The sequence below is a fragment of the Centrocercus urophasianus genome, unplaced genomic scaffold (genome assembly GCF_019232065.1).
Source record: "Centrocercus urophasianus isolate 14NV4802_14NV808 unplaced genomic scaffold, USGS_Curo_1.0 seq_11, whole genome shotgun sequence".
Lineage (NCBI taxonomy): Eukaryota > Metazoa > Chordata > Aves > Galliformes > Phasianidae > Centrocercus > Centrocercus urophasianus.
The window spans coordinates 39,553,585-39,572,080 of record NW_024884253.1 but is presented as its reverse complement, the minus strand read 5'-3'; the positions used below and the strand labels follow the sequence as shown (position 1 = coordinate 39,572,080).

Genomic DNA, 18,496 nt, shown 5'->3' with positions numbered 1-18,496 from the left:
CCTTTGCTTGACAGATGCACAGATCACATCCCCTGCTCGAATAAGCCTGTAGCTGAAGACAAAGAAACAGGAGAGTGAAGGAATTCTTGTAATTGAAATATGCCATTCAGAAATGCTTGATTCTATGCTGCAGAAAACTGAGGGCTGATGAAATGTTTGCTCAGTTTTCATACGCTTGCTTCTACTCAGTAGAAATTACACTGTGTAGTTACCTAGATATATAGATAAGGGGTTGCTTCTTCCTAAGCCAGAATGTTTTAGTGTGGTTTTTGCTGTGAGTTGTAGTGTAGCTGCTTTTTGTGTAATAGCTGGGATTTGTTTGATGTCTGTGCTATTTAAAGACAAGTGGTAGAATTCTGGGAGGTATTAAATTCATGCTGTATTGCTAATGCTTTTTAGAGAGCAGTGGCAATGAGTGGAAAACCTGAGCACTGGGCACAGCCTGGGTTTTCTGCTCTTGTGTTTTGGAATTTTGTCTTCCAGCACTGAGAAATGTACTTCATCATTGCCTGCGGCCAGGCTAAAATCTGAGCCATTGAAGCTCTTGGTTAAGCAGGGATATCCTCGGGTGATGTTTGGAGATGAGCGCTGGTGGTAGAAAGCAGTGCAATCTTTATGCATGCTTGACAGGGCTGATAATAAGCCCTCCAATGTACTTCGCACAGGAAAGATGAAGGCTCACGTTCAGCGTTGATGTTTTAACTGTGCTCCCCTGTGCACACAGTGACAGCCGAAACACATAGGCTTGGGATCCAATTCTGATTGGGTCTTTAAGCAGTAAGTATTTCTAGCACAGGAATTTCTGGTACAGAATGCTTTTACAGCCCCACTGATAATCTATAGTTGCTGCCTTCCTCTAAGTGTTCTGAAAACAACTATTTTTCTGTATCCAGGAGGAATATGTCTTCAAGTTTCTTTGTGGAAACAATAAATGAATGTCCCATGAATGTGTGTGTGCATTTTGCAAGGCCACAGCTGTCTTCTATGGAGGTGTCACTGGGACACAGACATGCTTTGCTTTCCTGCAGGCGCACATCTGTGCTGGTTTTTGGACACTGTTCATTTGTGCACTGCTTCTCTGGAGTTCATGAAATGTACTTTGAAGAAGCAAGTGTACTGGTGGATTTAAGTGAACTAGAGAGCGGGGAAAAAACTCAGGGCTGATATTTGAAAACCCATTCTTAAGTCTGTTTTGTTTTTTAAAATTTGAATGCACAAGAGGATGCCTGTGAAATCTGTCAGCACAACTGAGGAACTGCTGCAGAGATCAGGATTGATCACCTGATTTGGATAATACACATATACCTGCTTGATCCAACAGAAAGTGACTAGAAAGTGATGTCATATAAGTGCCCGTATCTCAGAAGTAAATGGCTTGATGAAGAGCTCTCACCACTTCCTAATCACTAGCTGACAGCCAGGAACTACTTATGTTTCATCACTACTTCAGATGAGGCCTTTCCAAACTGACCCATGTGCCAGCAACTGGGGAGCAGCAGCAGCCGTCTGCTCTCCTCTCCCTGTAACCAAAAACACACTGTGGAGGTGGCAAACATTGCAGCATGTAACAGGTTTCTATTTACAGTAAATATGCGACCTGCAACAAGTCTTCTGCTTTCAACTGCCAATCTGCAAACTTCCTGATGTACAAGACCCAAATTGTAGCAAGTCAGGTAAGGCAATTTTTTAATTTGTTTTCATCCTATTTTTTTAGTGTGAATGATACAGCAATATAGAGCTTTTAAATTTTTTTTTATTGTGTGATTATGTATTGGGTCAAGATCTCCAGACAGCTCGAAGCACTGCATGTGATCATATCTTTAAAACAATTAAAGCCCTATCACTGTCATGTGAACATTCCATGAGGAACAGGTGCAATAGTCTTGTTACTGCGGACTGCTTTAAGGTCTCTCTGCTGTGAGTGACTCCTTCACCAGTGAGCTCCAGCTCAGACAAGTTCTCGTTGTGTTGAAGGTGCTGGGGCTGTGCATAGCCACAGCAAACCAACCCCAAACACAAACAAGTCCATTTCTGTGTCACAGCCACCCCATCCTCATGGGGTTTTTCTTTCAGTCTCAAGGTGGCTGATAGTTGGCTCACATCGTTCTCGACATCTCAAAGGTTTTGGAAGACACGTCATGTCACTTTTTTCCTATACAAGACACGTGGATGATGGTGAAGAGGGAATGTTGATGGCAGAAGATCATGGCCCTGATCTGATTCATCCTCAGGATTTTAGGGGGCAATGTGGCATCAACAGAAGTAATTTAGCCTATTATGACTGTGAAGAGAGAGAACAGCCAGTGCCCCATGAAAGTTTGGATTATTTGCCCTCACACAGTGGAGTTTATAAGAAGTGGCTACAAGAGAAAACATGCGGGTAAATTTATTTTATATATATTATTTTATAGCCTCTAAACTTTAGGAAATTTGGCCAACTCAGGGAGGTGCCTCCTAGCAGAAGGAAAACATTATGTGGAAAACATTTTGATAGAAAGGAGGGGGGCAAGTGGCAAGCAACCTTTGTTTAAAATTGTTTTTTGAGTGTTTATCCCTTTTCTTTTGACAAATTATTGAATATAAGGAAAAGAAGTTACAACTCACTGTATACAATTTTAAGAGACTTTGCAGAGGTTTGTGGAATGTTCTCTTACTGAGACTTTTCTTGAAATTTGCTGTCTCTTAGTGTAGTATGCAAGAAATATGGCATTTGAATCTAAATTGGGTGGCTTTAGTTCTAAATGACTAAACTAACAAAAGTTATTGTCAGTATATAATCATTATTAGAGATATATGATACAAAAGATGCAAACTAGAAATAAAAATTCATGTATATTTGCATAATAAAAGCTGCGTCATTGCATTAATTGCAGAAGAAGACAACAGTAATTTATTTTAAGCAAACTCTGACTGCACTACTGAATGCTTAATTATTGATATTCATAAAAGAGTTTTGAGATGGCATCAGACAATCAGCATCTGGAAGGCAGATTGCATTGCAGCTTATACACAAAAGCAAGCAAAGAAAAATCAATGATGCTTGTTATCCAAATGTCTTTCACCTGAACTTAGTGTACTGTGAGCATGGGCTTTTGTGATACACGGTGGGAGAAACAGCCTCTTGCTCATGCACTCATGATTAATAATCAGAAGATCCTGAAAGTGGAACTTGTGTATTTATGAGAAGTGCAGCAAATGGTCTTTTGTGGAAGGCTGAGAAATAACTGTGTTCTGCTTCTAGAAAAGAGTGGGATCGATGGCTGCTGATGGGGCTAATTGGAACAGCAGTTGGGATGCTGGGGTTTTTGACTCATCAGATAGTTGATTCTCTCTTCAAATTGAAATGGGACCTGGTGGAAAATTACCTGAAGGTAAGCAAAAGAAAGATTGATCTCCTCTGTACTCATTTGTTGGAAAAACCACATGAAGATTTAACTGACTAGAGGTTCTGCCTGTCTAGATGGGTGTAGATGTCAGATATCCTGTGGTTCATTGTGTGGACATGTTCTTTTTCTCCAACTGACCTTCAATTGCAGTTTAATATCTGGTGGCTTTCTTAGAAGATTGATGAAGGTAGTTTTTATGGTCTTGTGGTCTTCCTTGTGACAAGGAAGGAGCATGTGCTATGTCATGTATTGTCGATGCCAAAGAGAAAGGATTAGGTTTTGCTTAAGACACTTTGTAAGTATGGCATTCAGCTATCAGCTTCCTCGGTCAGGTGCATTAAGAATATTACCAGCGAATTGAAGGAGGAAAATGAAATACAGGGAATTTGAACATAAGCAAAAGCTTTTTTCATTATTTTGTGATCAAGCCCTGGGAAAAGGTTATTGAGAGAAACCGTGGATTCTCCATCCTTGGAGACTCAAAATCTGACTGCACATAGCCCTGACTAACTGGATTTAGGGCTGAACCTACTTTGAGTCTCTGTCGGACTAGCTGATCTCCAGAGGTGCCTTCTAATCCATTCTGTGAAATTAGGATAATGGACAATCAAGATCATGCTGCCAGTTGCTGAAAGACAAGTCTCAATTTCTTGTCAGAAATGCAAGTGAAAATGTTTCCTGTGGATGAGATGGAGGCTGAATATATCTAAGGGAATATCCAATAAATGGGCAGGTTTAAGTTTTATATGAGGAAAGCATATGCAATGCTCTTGAAATCCTACTTCCCCATATATTTCATATACTAATTACATGTTTATAAAATATATTGAACGATGGATGAATACACATATATACATGCATATGAGTCTGTGTACTTATATACATACTTGTGTGTGTGTATATGTGCGCTGAGGTATAACTAAATTTATAGCACAGTCTGACTCCAGGGCACAACCACAACACACAGTGCTGGCCGGTTGTATTGTAACATCTGTCGTGTTGTATTAAACTAACGTAGAGGACAGCAGGTAAGTTCTCCCAGGCTTTGAAAGCAGCACAAATGTTTAACTTTCCCACTCACCTCCTTCAGCTGCAGATGAGCAAGGCTCATCATTGTGCTTTCCTGTTTTGGCTGTGCTGCATTATAGGCTATCAAAAGCATTGGTATGAGATGTTGACGGAAAGGCTGCGGCTACCTGCTGCAATATCACAAACTCTGAAATGCAAGGTTGTGTTTCAGCTGCACACACAGTGAATCTCAACCTAGTGCTTTTGGAAAGAGACAAAGCATGTGGGAGCTGTGGAGCAGTGGAAACAGTATGGCTGCAGTCAGCTCAAGCACAAACAAATAAACCAAAAACCCACGGAGACTGACAGGCAATTTTAAATGTGAGAAGGCATGGTATAAGAGATGTTTCTTTTGTTAAAATGGAACAAGAAGAACTTCCTTAGAAGTACTCTGTTTATTCAGAAGAGCTGCAAATTCATGAAGGTAATGACCTTGGAGCCTCAATTCAAGAGCACATCTCCTGAGGGCTCCATTTAGTGATTTCTTGTGTGTATTCTTAAAGTCCCTTTCCTCTTGTTCCCAAAAGGGCCTTGCTGAGTAACAATGCATCCCTTATAGCGTTTGCAGAGATGGACAAAATGGCCCAGAAAAAAATCACGACTTGGCACATTGGCCTTTAGCTTACTGTTGTGTCAGTCTTTATAAAGAAACTGCACTACTTTTACTTTGTTGTTTTTTTCCCCTGCACATTCTATCTGCAGATGATTACAAAACAGGGTGTATAGCCAGTACACAGGTGCTGAAGTAACCATCTCTTTGTAAACTGGGCAGGATGGCAACTTCCACCTGGTGTGGGTGTGTATGCTGGGTCCCGGGCTGGCCATGGTCCTCGTGTCCTCAAGCTTGGTGCTGGTGAGTGCTGTCTTTTGTGCAAAGAGCCCGCAGTGCTGCAGTAACCCAAATCTCATGTTCTTCCAAATATTGTTTAATTAAGTATTTTGTATATATTTATGTAAAATCTCTCTTACAACCCAACTGGGGAGGCTGTTTTTGGCCTTCAGCCTAAGGCTAAATTCTGCTGCCCGTAAGTTGTGTAGAACTGTCTGGGGTGAGATCCATGGTGGCAGCCATGCAATTTGCACTTGGTGTGTGGTGTCTGTAAAACAAATACGAGTGGCAACTCTTGGAATATGTGAGAATCTGGTGTTTGGAAGGGGCCTGAGCCAAAGGCCATCGGGCCATATGGAAACTACTGTTGGTTTTAGTCTGATCTTTTAGCTGCGCTGTGTGGGTATCGCTTGCAGTCCAGATCAGTGCTTTTACAAGACTGTAAGGGTAGAGCATTGAGCCTTGCTGCCATTTACTGCTCTGCTATGCTCAGTTTAATTACAGAGAAGCTATTAACAGCGCAGGTGACAGAAAAAATGAATGTTTTACCGAACTTCCCAGAAGTCTGACTGCATGAGGAAAGGGGATTTTGCTGTGGCACAGGTGGTAACTGACCAATTTAGTTAAGTACAGCCGTGCTGACTGAGCAAACACTGCAGGCTCACAACCACCTGCCCCTGTGGTAACCCAAAGAAGGTTTCCCTCTGGTATGCCCAAGGAGGCTGCAGATGCCCCATCCCTGGGGGCATTCAAGGCCAGGCTGGATGTGGCTCTGAGCAGCATGGTCTAGTGGTTGGCAACCCTGCACGTAGTAGGGGGGTTAAAACGAGGTGATAATTGTGGACTATTTTAACCCTGGCCATTCTATGAACCTGTGTGCCGGATACAGGGCCTTGACTGTAGGGCTCAGAGCAGAGGTGGGCCCTCTGCAGTCATCTTCTCTCCCTTCTCCATGCATGGCAACTGCTGAGAACACACATTTCTGTGTTGCCAGAGATTATATTTGCATGCACTGTTAACTCTGGCAAATCTTGTTCATGAGCAAGATGAGACCTGGACTTACAGACTGCATTCATAGATGTGTATGGAAGGATACGAGCACAAACTCTGCTAATTATTTTTTCCCTTTGCAGTTCTTTTGCCCATCTGGTTCACCATCTGGCTTGCCTGAAATCATTGGATATTTGAATGGCACTTCTATTCAACATCTATTTAACATCAAAACCTTCCTAGGGACCTTTGTCTCCTGTGTGCTGGCTGTAGCCTCTGGGCTCTTCTGTGGTCTGGAAGGTCCCATGGTCCATTTGGGGTAAGAAATGCCGAAGTTAAAGCTATCAGACTGTGAGATGGCTTTGCAATGTCTTGCTTGGTGGCAACACTGGCTTCAAAACTCCCTCACTGCATTAGTACTAGTGGTGGTGTGTTGTCTCCTCCTTTTCACTAGCACATCTGCTCAAACCATGCGGTGTGTTTTAAACATTGGCTGGATTTCTCTGTATGACTCTGAGCGGGGTTCAGTAAGTAGCTATCTGGACAACTGATGAGGTAGCTTACAATGTGCTGAGAAAGCAGGGGAGACTGAATTGGCAAAACTGTTATTGGCCTGGAGCAATGTTGGCTGCTTTGCATCTACTGTAATTGCTTTTAGCTGTGCAAGGTCAGTGCAAAAATAAAGGCAGGCAGGTTCAGGTGGCTGCACGCAAAATGGGCCATGTTTTTGCACCCACTTGCACAAGGGCTGAGATTGTGCAAGGCCATCTATTTGAAGTGACTCCTGCTACACTTCATTACTATTATTAAACCATACCTTGAGTAGAGTTGGTGAAATTGGTCTCTGCTAACATGTTGTAGATCACTTGTTGGCTAGTTCACTGTTTTACTTCTGATCCTTTTTGGCTTGGAAAGCATTCATCCTTGAGGTTTGTTCTCTTTGCTGACCTGACCTGCTACTCAGTGGGCTTTTATTTATTTATTATTTATCTGAATGGAGGTGTAGCACCCTTGGGGATGACTCAGATTTTCAAAAATAGGAGAGCATGCTTGGTCAGAGGAGCCGCAAACCTTTCAGGCAGCGATTACCTTCAGATTTCTTTTGTTTTCTTTGCCTTCAGACCTCTGTCTCTAGGAGCTCAGAGACTGCAGCTGTGATGTTTTTCCACTGTGCTAGGTTGGTAACAGTGATGCCTGAGCCAAAGAATGGAATCATATTTCCATGAAGAAATTCAGTGTGGTATTAATGTGATGCCTTTTCAAAACACAGGAACTAAGAGCTAATTTAACTTAATTTAATTGGAACCCTCTACCATTTTTATTAAACGTAAACACACAAGTTGCTAAAAGCCTCTGAGAGACTCCTTAAGACCACTAGTTTAAGTCGTGTAGAGAAGTCTTCCAAGATTATACAGTGAATGGATTTTTCATTTCGCTAAGGGATTTTTGTTGTTTTTTTTCCCCCCCCATTTAAATGTAGTTTGACGTGCTGCCTGGGAACATATTGTAATAATTTAAATCATTACGCATCTTCTGTCAGAAGCAGAGCTGTTTTGCCTGCTGTGGTCATTACTCTGGGGGCAGATGATTGAAACAACGGGGTTATAGTCTGATGGGTCACCACACTTGGGCAGACACTAACATGCAGTTCTTCAAAAGGCATTTCACGATCAATCATCACAATATTCCTTGCAAAAAAAGCCATTTAACTCTCTCATTTAAGAATTTGAAAACCTTTAAGTGCCTCCTGCTTTTTGTCAACAGGATTTTGCATATTTAAAAGATGTGTTCAAGTTTTTTTTGTTTAAATCTGTTGAAGCCAATCTAGCTTTGCTGCTGTACGCTGGCTGAGGCTCTGTCCTCCCCTACCTTGAGCTGAAGCTGATTTATGAACAGTTTAATGAAGAGTGCTCTCAATTATACATCACTGCTTTTAGGGCTATCTTGGGTTGTGGCCTGAGCCAGCTGCAGTCGGACACACTTGGCATCCACCTTCCCTTCTTCACCAGGTTTCGGAATTCAGCTGACAAGTAAGTGATGGGCAGGGCACAGACTGGTGACTCCCCCAAACCCTAAGTGCTTCTCATGCAGTGGAACAGCACCTCCATTCCTGGTCTTTTGGTCTTCCTGCTGTTTGTCACTTTGTAGTGGAAGAAAACTCACCATACTTAATACATTTAATCCTTCACAAATGGTTCTATCGTAGGCTTGTGGAAAAGAACGCATTAATACTGAAGACCTTTTTCCATTGCCCTCTTGGCTGTAAAAGGAAGAGTTTAAGAAACGTGAGATTTTCAGCTATGAGCTTTGTCCCCAAACTCAGAGTCTCAGCTCAGTGGAGAGGAAATGATGGGGATTCCACAATGTGCACAGAGGGCCCTTAGCTTCCTTTCTTCATTTAAAAAAAGTAAATGGTTGTGTCACTTGCTTTATTTTATCTGCCTCTTCTCTGCCTGTATATATCTGCAAGGTAACTCTGGTAAGCTCTCTCTTGTGAACAGCTCTACTGAAATTACTGAGATTAGTTCCCAGAAAAAGAAATTACAAACCTGCTTATGTCTTCTAGTCGATATTTATTGTGTATTTATATAAAATACACAAGTGCAAAAACTCAAGCAATGCTGACTTTTCTAGAGCAAGGGAAAAAAGAAAGACTCATGTCTTAATTTCCTGAGGGAAATGAAGTAACGATAGGAAAACAATCAAATGAATGGCAATTGTGAACTATATGTTGCTTGCAAATAAATAAAAAAATGTAGGAGGGAAGAATGGGATTCCCTTTGCCTTTATCATCTAGGAGGAAGTTTTTCACACAGAGGATGGTAATGCACTGAACAGGTTGCCCAAGAAGGATGGATGCCCCATCTCTGGAGGCATTCAAGGCCAGGCTGGATGAGGCCCTAGGCAGCCTGGTCTGGTGGCTGGTAACCCTGCACATAGTAGGGGGGGTTGAAACTAGATGATCATTGTGGTCCTTTTCAACCCAAGCCATTCTTTGATCATTTAATTGGATGGGGCCCTGGGCAGCCTGGTCTAGTATTAAATGGGGAGACTGGTGGTCCTGCATGTGGCACTGGGGTTGGAGATTCATGATCCTTGAGGTCCCTTCCAACCCTGGCCATTCTGTGATTCAAGGTCAATCATTTAAATAAATCAGAACAGCCTGATGTAGTTGTAGGTGTTCTTGTTCATTGCAAGGGAGTTGGGCTAGATGGATTTTAAAGGTCCCTTCCAACTCAGTTTATATGATTCTGTAATTTTAAGTTTTAGTTCCTGCTTTAGTTCCTTGCAGATAGGAACTATCCTCAGAAAGACATGGTGTGTTGTAGTCTTCTTTACAAAATGATTATTTCTTAAAAACAGAAAGAGATTTTGGTCTGAGCAAGACCTCACTCCATTTACAAAGATCAGGATGAGAAACTCCAGCTCCCTGTTGTCTTTTGGAGTTATTACATAGGCTTGGTGCCTCTCCCTATGCCTCCACAGGCAAAGCAGTAATTCAACCAGCAGGAGTTGTGGAAGAATCCTAAGGCTTCCATCCAGCAGGCAGCTGTAAGAGATCTGTACAAGGGGTCTGATTTCATTATTAATTGTCACTGCTGGGGTGATGCACAGCATGTGTAAATAACTGGAACAGAAAGTGGGAGATGTCCAAGCAAATTTCCCCTAGCATTTACTGCAGTACATTTTGAGTTCTTCACTGCTGAAAATAATATTCCTGTGCAGATAAAACATGCAAGTGAAAAATCTGTGTACTAACAGTGTACAACCCTATTAGTTGTAAAATACCAGATGTGAAGTTGCCGATGCTGCTTTGCTGGTGGACTCCTCCTCAGTCCTTGGAGGACAGGGTCCTTGTAAGGACTTCAACACGTGAACTTTCTAATCTTTTCCTTTTATTTTTTTTTTCCCTTTTTTTTTTCTCTCTTTTCTGTCCATTACCCTTATTGCCTCCCATCTTTGTGCTTACAAAATTTGTGGATACGCTGGAAAAGTCAAAAGGGCCACCTAATGTAGGGTTCATATTTTCAGAAGACCAGTTGGATATATACGTAACATACATTTATACCTGAGGAATTATGATTTTTAATACTCAAAATACTGAAGTATTTTTGTGTAATTGTTAATCCTAGCTAGTACTGAGTACACGTTTCTGCAAATCATCCCTGAGAGTCTCAGGGAGCACATTCAGAAGATGCAAGTTTTATAAGCTGGTGAGCACTGTTATGTGTGTCAGTATCAGCACAGTGTCCATTACAAAGGCTGCACTTAAATACATTTTTCCAAGGTAAAATTCTTTCACGCCCTTATTTCCTCTTTCTGTATCCTTCCCACTGTTCTGCATGCTACTGCTGACCCCCACCTCACTACAACCTCCTTTCAGGGAGGTTGTAAAGAGCAATAACATCTCCCCTGAGCCTCCTCTTCTTCAGACTGAACAATCCCAGCTTCCTCAGCTGCTCCCCCTCAGACTTGTGCTCCAGACCCCTCACAGCATCATAGCCCTTTTCTGGACACATGCCAGGGCCTCTATGTCTTCTGGTGACGAACCCAAAACTGAACACAGTGCTTGGTGTGCAGCCTCACCAGAGCTGAGTACAGGGGGATGGTCACCTCCCTGCTCCTGCTGGCTGCACTGTGTGAAATGTTATATCTGCCTTGCATTAATTACACTGTTCAGCAACAATCCATGATGGCAAGATGCTGAAGTGCGTTTCTCGTGTGATATTCTAGGATTTAGGATTTTTTCAAGGCTGAAGATCAGGAAAGAGAAAAATTGTTATGGTATGAAGGAAATCTGTGAATGAAGTGTCACTTCCCCTTTCCTGCTGACTAAAAGCCCTAAGAGTTCAGAGTATGATTATGTAATACTTTAATACAGTATGGGTCCTTTGGTCACTGTTGCTACTGGATTCTCATGTGTTCTCCAGAAGCCCCAGTAATGAAATCAGTGTACTGCTAATCTGCCAAGTAGCCCCAGGAGCTTGACTCATGAGAATCAGATCTGAGACTAGATCTGAATTCAGCACCTAGTGTCATAAATAAATAAATAAAGGTGTCATAATAACCCCAAAATTAACCGTCAGGTCTTTAAATTCAGTTCTATAAAACTCATATTTGAATTGAAACTGTGATTTTGGAGGGTTGTTGTTTTTTTTTTCTTGTTTGTTTTGGTTGTTTGTTGTTTTTTTTTCCAGTTATCCAGGTGTTGCCTCTACTACTTGTTGCAGGCGCAGCTTCATTACAGCTGGTGCAGGAGCAGGGATAGCTTCAGTATTTCGTGCCCCCATCGGCGGGCTCTTGTTCACTCTGGAGGAGGTATCTTCCTTCTGGGACATCAGGCTGGCCTGGCAAACCTTCTTTTGCTGCTTGACAGCTACCTTCACCACAGATTTGCTGTCCTCATCGCTCTATGGGTTTGTTTTCAGAGGTCACTTTGGATTTTTTGAAGCAGAAAAAAGAATTCTGTTTTGGGTACGTACTGCGTGGATGTGGAAGGAATGAGATGCTGGGTTTTAGGTTTGTTTCTCTCAACATTATTCTTGGGGGAGTAGCAGGAAATTGGGACTGAAAAGGAAGAAGAATAGTGTATGTGTAATTATCAGATCAGTGGACACAGGACCCTTCGTGCTTTATGTCTGGGAATCACTTGGATACAAGACAGCTGTTCTGCAGTCCCTACTTAAATAGAAAAGTGCATTTTACGTTGTAGTACAAAGATGTTCAATGACTTCTTCTGTGGCTGGCTTGAGCTCTCCTTTGTTGCTGCAGACATTGCCCTACTGTGGCCCTGTTCTTTTGTGCTTACAGATTAAACATTTAAAAACATAATCTCTGTTTATTCCTGTTTGCACAACAGAGGTGACCTTCAGCCTTTATTCCTTCCAGCATGACACAACCTTATGCTTTCAATTTTACCTTGTGTCCACTTAAAAACAGTTGCTTTTATTATGTCTTTCACTCACCTTCATTGCAAGTTGATTCAGTGGTGGCGTGTGAGAATCAAGATCTTCACTCCTTATCTGAATACTCTTTGTATTATGATGTGACTTGAAAGTCAATTAGAGGGATAAAAATAAAACCCTGGTCTCATGAACCCCAGTCCACTTTCTGCTACTAAGTAACTTTTCTCCTAAGATAATTCCCTGATCATTTTAATTGGTCTCTGTATTTCTTCTGATTTGTATTTCTCTATCAATGCAAGAAAAAAAAAAAAGAAAAAAGAAAAAAGAGATTTTCCACTTTGTAGGCATATCATGATTTGGAAAACAGGCAACTTTTTTTTATATGTGCATGCTATGCAAAAGTATTTGAGGTCTATTTGCTTTACCACAACTTCAGCTGGGGTAATGGGAGAAGATAGTGGTTTTCAACTCAAATCCTTTTTGTGGACCAACTCACAGTGCAGTCCCATGAACAGCTGCAGTGACACAACCAAGATGACATAAATTTGTGGCAGAAAGGTGAGACTAAATGAATAGGGAAGAGCTCAGCCCTGCTGAAGACAGTTTTATTGCTGAAGCCAAAGGATTGTGTAATGGACAGCTGCACATACAGAGGAGAGTAGATTTACTTTGGTGGCTATTTTACAATAAACATGGCTCTTTCAACACTCCTTTCAAGACATTTTCAAAAAAGTGTGCTGGATTCTGTCTCCAATCTTCTTTTAGTGTCATTAACAGGAAAAGCTAACTTACTATCAGTGTGGCTTTTGTCAGGGTTGAATAGTTTTTGGCTCTCAAGTTGGTAGAGATAACTAGAAATATTTTCATTTCACTGAACCCTGGGCTCAGGGGAAATTTTGCTTCTTTTATGTTTCGTGGCATTAACTAACAGAGTTTACAGTGGATAAACTCTAAGTTGAAAGCCTGGGGGTTTTGTTTCTCAGAAAACTGTTTGTTTTCTTTAGTTTCCTTCAACTTAAGATAAGGTTACAAGAATTTATTGTACTCCAGAGCTTGAGATTTTCAGGAAGCTTCACTTCATTTTCATGTAGGCCACTGGATGTTTTGTAAAGGTGAAGTCTGTTCTGTAGCTAACAGATTTTTCCTGATGAATGGCCAAAGCCTGTGACTGACACTATGACAAGAACATTATACCCTGCCACTACTTCCAATTGAGCTATTCCTTTCTGAATTTCAATATCTTAAACATTAGATCTTTTTAAATCCCTTGGAAAAGGATGGATTTTGATGCAGCTGATGGTAAAAATAATATCACTGAAGGTTTGGTTTGTATGTACAATACGTCCATATACAATTGTTGTAGTCGGAGTGAAAAGGCAAAATAAACCTACAGCCACTCCTGACTTCCTCTGAGTGCATCTCCAGGTGTTGAGCTCCTAGCATCTGGGAGTGAAAGCTGGGATTCTGCCTTGCTTAGACCAGACCAGGTCTCTCAATCTGCAGCACCCGTAGATCAGCTCTTCAGGCCTGACTGGATTTCAACTTTGGTGCTCTTCTTCTCAGATGATACCATCAGCGCTTAGCTCAGCCTTCTAGTAGACTTGTTAAAATTTTCACTATTTCCTGGAAGAGTCTGAGAATAAGATTAAGGAAAAAGAATAAAAAGAGGAAGAAACAATAATTTGAGTAGGAGGTCCAATGGGCTTCTTCAAGCAATTCAAGGAAGGATGCCAGTTTCTCTTATCAACTACGCCAAGTATTATCCTAGTCCAGTTTTGAAGCCATTCCTTCATGTGTGCCCCTATTTCACTCTGCCAGTTAGCTTCTTGAATATTTCATGATCTCTTACTCTGTCCAGATTCTAATCTTGAGAAAAAAAAAAAAAAAAAAAAAAAATCACCATGTATCTCTAAGCCTGGGCTAAGGAAATAATATCCTCACAGCTTTCAATAGATATCCATCAATCTATTGACCTCTTTTTGTTGACTGGATGATAACATTAAAGCATGATACTGCTGTAATTCTTGTTGCCTGTTGTGGAATCGAGCAGAAAATTCAATTCCTATTCCAGCTGCCAGATTATATCCTACATTTGTGATCTGTTTTTCTGTGAGTTGTTCCAGATCAGCATCAATTTTCAATTGTAGTTAGCGTTTAAAAATGCACTCAATTCAGATGGTTGAATTGAGGTTGACAATGAATCACAGAATGGTTTTGGTTGGAAGGGACCTTTAAGATCATTGATTTCCAACCCCTGCTATAGGCAGGAACACCTCCCTCCAGTCCATCCAGCCTGAAGTGAATAATTTCTTCCTGATATCTAGTCTAAATCTACCCTCTTCCAGTTTAAAACCATTTCCTCTCATCCTGTTGCTATGTGCCCTTATAGAAAGTCTCTCCACAGCTTTCCTGTGGGCCCCTTCCAGGCACTGGAAGGCTGCTATAAGATCTCCTTGGAGTCTTCTCTTCTATAAGCAGAAGAGCTTCTTGCAACCTGCCCTCATAGGGGAGGTGCTCCAGCCCTCTTATCATCTTTGTGGCCCTCCTCTGGACCTGCACCAACAGCTCCATGTCCATCTGGTTTGGGGGACTTCAGAACTGGATGCAGTATTCCAAGTGTGGTCTCATGAGAGCAGAGTAGAGGGGCAGAATCACCTCCCTCCATATGCTGGTCATGCTTCTCTTGATCCAACGCAGAATACAGTTGGCTTTCTGGGCTGTAAATGCACATTGCCAGCTCATGTTGAATCTTTCATCAACTGACACTCTGAAATCCTTCTCCTCGGGGCTGCTCTAGCCCAACCTGTATCTGTGCTTGGGATTGCCCTGACCCAGGTCATCTTTTCAAAATTATGAGGTAGATATAGATACTGTGAACAGAGCTCTGGTCCAGCAAAATTTTTCAAACTGCACCACTCAGACCAGGGCGTCATTATTTGGAGCAACCTGAGGTGCTGAGTGTTTCTGGTAACTGCAGCACATTGCAGAATTTTCTGCTAGATTCATTACTATTCCCCAGGGAAAGATGGGCCCAAGAGAATACTTCTTTCCTTAACTTACTGCATTACATGCTCAACTCCTTTACAGTCCTTCAGGAATGAAAATAACTGGCTAATGGATCTATCTGTGACAATGATAGTGTCTACTCGCTGCCTCCACTGCTGTGAGGTGTGTAAGAGCAGTACACTGCCTCATGTGAGACTGGCCTTAAATTAACTAGCTGCATCCGTAAAACATAAGGAAAGATTTATTTTTTTTGTGTAGAAATTATTTTGTGGTGTCAAGTTTTGTGGGAGAGGGTGCAGTATTTCATGTCACTGGCAGGATGCTCAGAACACGTTTTCTATTTCCTTCAACTCAGGTTAAGAATTTGCTGGACGTGCATGTCTTGGCCTTCATTCCAGCCATCCTACTTGGAATGCTTGGAGGTCTTCTGGGAGCTCTCTTTGTTTCCCTTAATATAAAAATTAATAAGTTACGTATGCAGTTCTTTAATTCAATTCCAAAATCATTCCTTAGCAAAACAAGCAAGCTGCTGGAAACTCTGCTTATTCTGGTAAGTAAATAATATGTTTCTCTTGATCATATAATGTTTACAGTGGCTAATTAGGGCAGGTCATAAGTTGACTGAATGGAAAAGTGAATCTGACCTGCTGGTGCTTGACCTAATGTACAATGGTGTTGAGGAAACAGATGAGTTTCCAGAGGATGTATAGGCAGTGAAGAAAGAAGTAACATTTTCTTCCCCCCTTAATATTTGCAGTATGTTGCCCTCATGCTCTTCTGCTGGGTTTGAAAGTTGTGGATAGATAGAGACAGCTTTCTAGACCTAGTTGTGTATCTGGGGTCGGTTATCCCTAGATGTTACTGATGGAGGTTGGCTTGGAGTCTCAGATACTGTGATAAGACATGATGGTGTCATTTTACCTATAGACTTTGTTTGACTTTATCCTGTGGGGTGTCATTAGAACAAAAAGCGTACAGATAAAAGGTTTCCATATTTTGGATATTTTCATCATTTTCAACTTTATGGTTTGATTACAATGTAAGTAAGTTATTAAACATGGAGAATCCTTCAGAGCTTTTCTACTACACATCCAGTGAATTACTCAGTTGGGTCACTGTGTAAGTTTCTCTAGTGAATACCTCTTTGTCATAATTTTCCCTTCTTCATTTTTAAGTAAGTTTTTTGAAGAGTTTCCAACCTTTTAAAGTGTTGAGATGGCCTTTCTTTGGGAATATTGGTGCACACTGAATATCCTTTCTTCTACCCTCTCTTAGGAAACGTACCAATAAGTTTTATGTGCACTTGTTTTTTTTTATAAGCAGACCTGTATTTCCCACTCTCCTGGTGAGATGGGTATTCAGTTGTAGATCAGTGGGAGGGCCGTATTGATGCTCTCTCCCATCAGCCCAGACATGACTTAAACAGTCTCTACTCTGAGTCTGTGGTAAGACATAATCTTCAGGCAATGCAGTCAGCTTGTATTAGCCACCTGAATGACACTGGTAGAAAACAGTATTTTAAATACTAGGAGGGAAGCTTTTAGAGCTTGAAGTGAGAATAACCAAAGGTTGAGGCATGTGGTCAAGTCTCTCTCTGCAAGTTACAGCAATTCATTTTCTCCACAGATTGGTACACAGGTGTGTAAAATTCCCACAGGTTGCGCTATTTTTTCCTCTCCGTCAGATCAAAAAGTGTGCATTTCATTTAGTCCTTGAAAACTTTGTGTGCTGTGCAGTCTGATTCCTTCTTTTCTGCTGGCACAAGAGAGAGGAAACCTGGACTTCTTTAGGAGGAAGAACAGAGGAGGAGGGATCTGCTGTCAGTTCCCAGCACTGGAGCATGGCCGTATCATCGATGATAACTGGATTTTAGCTCCTCTTAGTGGCAGGATGCAGCTTTTCAGCTTGGAGCTGTGTTTGTACAGTATGTTGCCGAGGTGAAGAAGATCAGGTGAAGTTTTTTGCTACCATGTTTGAAGGAGTGGATAAAGTGGGTAGGGAAAATGACTTTTATTGCTTCAGTGAGCACCCTTCCTCTGCCCAGCCTCCATCTGTTCCAATTTGCTTCCATGTCTTTCGGTGGAGTCAGGACTTTCTGCTGTTGAGCACTGCAGTGATAAACACTGATAAAAATCCCTGAGCAATGAGATTTCAGTCAGCAGAATGAGGAGTAGAGTCCCTTGTGAGAATCCTGTTAGTCCTGTGTAAATGAAGCTGTGAAAGGTGAGATTTACAGTAATTAATATTTTAACAATTTGGAGATAGAACTCTGTTGGACAGCCACTTTCCCTACTATTGGGAAAGGTTTGGCTTTCTCATAACACATTACAAAAGCCTTGCATAAGGTACTTACGTGCAAAAAATCATACAGTTCCTTATCACTTGTTGGAACAAGGATGAAAAACAAGACAAGAAAAAAAAAACAAAAAACCTAAGAAACTTGCAACAATGGAAGCCAGCAAGATTCTGTTTGTTAGAAGATACTGAAGGATTAAACTTAACATCAGTTAGCAAAGGTTTAGTGCCAGACAGAAAAAAAAAAATGCTTATTTCACACTGCTTAGGAGTGGCTCCTCACTGACTCCAAAAGCTAATGGAGTGGTGAGCGATCACCTTGACAGATCACAGCTGAAACTGCGAGAACAGTATATGTTTTGTTGGCTACCTTGCTTACAAAAGCTTTGCCATTTATTTATTTTGTCTTTCTTTTCATTAACAAACAAAAACAAAACACAAACATGCTGCTTTTCTTGCACTGATTTTATGACATGAACTCTTATTCACTCTGTTTTCCTTCTTACTGGCTCTAGGAGATCCCGCTCAGGTCACAGTCCTTATTTTGTTATAACTTGGCAAAAAAATCAGCAAGAAAGAAATTGTTTGATCTGAGAAAGAACAGTACAGTTCCTATTTTTATTTTTTTAATTTTATTTTTATTTTTCTTTTCATAAACTCACATAGCTGGGCAACTGAAAGAAACTGTGTCACAGTGACTTTAACCAAAAATAATCTTGTATAAACCAGTCTGCGTTTAAACTTGGCGAGGACCCATCATGGTATCTTCCACACCCACAACATAACCCGGAGTACCATTCCTTTGACTGGAATTGAATATCTAATCTTCAGCCCATAGATTAGGCAGAGCTGTCTTCCTAAGTGCCCTTCTGTGCCTTGGCCTGCGTTTTCTTCACTTCAATTCATCACCTTACTCTCTGTGAGGAAATTGCAGTATAGATAAAGCTTTGCCAAGAATCTGGCAGAGTTATCTTTTTTTTTTCCTTTTTTTTTTATATCTCATTGACTAATGCTTC

The 18,496-nt window shown here is 41.2% G+C and overlaps 1 protein-coding gene across 1 annotated transcript in view; it reads left to right on the top strand.

Moving 5' to 3' along the window:
• Positions 1–2,096: 2,096 nt before the first annotated feature.
• Positions 2,097–18,496, top strand: part of LOC122172044 (chloride transport protein 6-like) — a 73,978-nt gene continuing 57,578 nt past the window's right edge. The window contains exons 1-7 of the mRNA XM_042840055.1: positions 2,097–2,380; positions 3,242–3,371; positions 5,227–5,307; positions 6,417–6,592; positions 8,211–8,303; positions 11,505–11,748; positions 15,541–15,735. Coding sequence (XP_042695989.1) covers positions 2,139–2,380; positions 3,242–3,371; positions 5,227–5,307; positions 6,417–6,592; positions 8,211–8,303; positions 11,505–11,748; positions 15,541–15,735 — 1,161 coding nt within the window. The 5' untranslated portion in view covers positions 2,097–2,138. The remainder of the gene's footprint in view (positions 2,381–3,241; positions 3,372–5,226; positions 5,308–6,416; positions 6,593–8,210; positions 8,304–11,504; positions 11,749–15,540; positions 15,736–18,496) is intronic.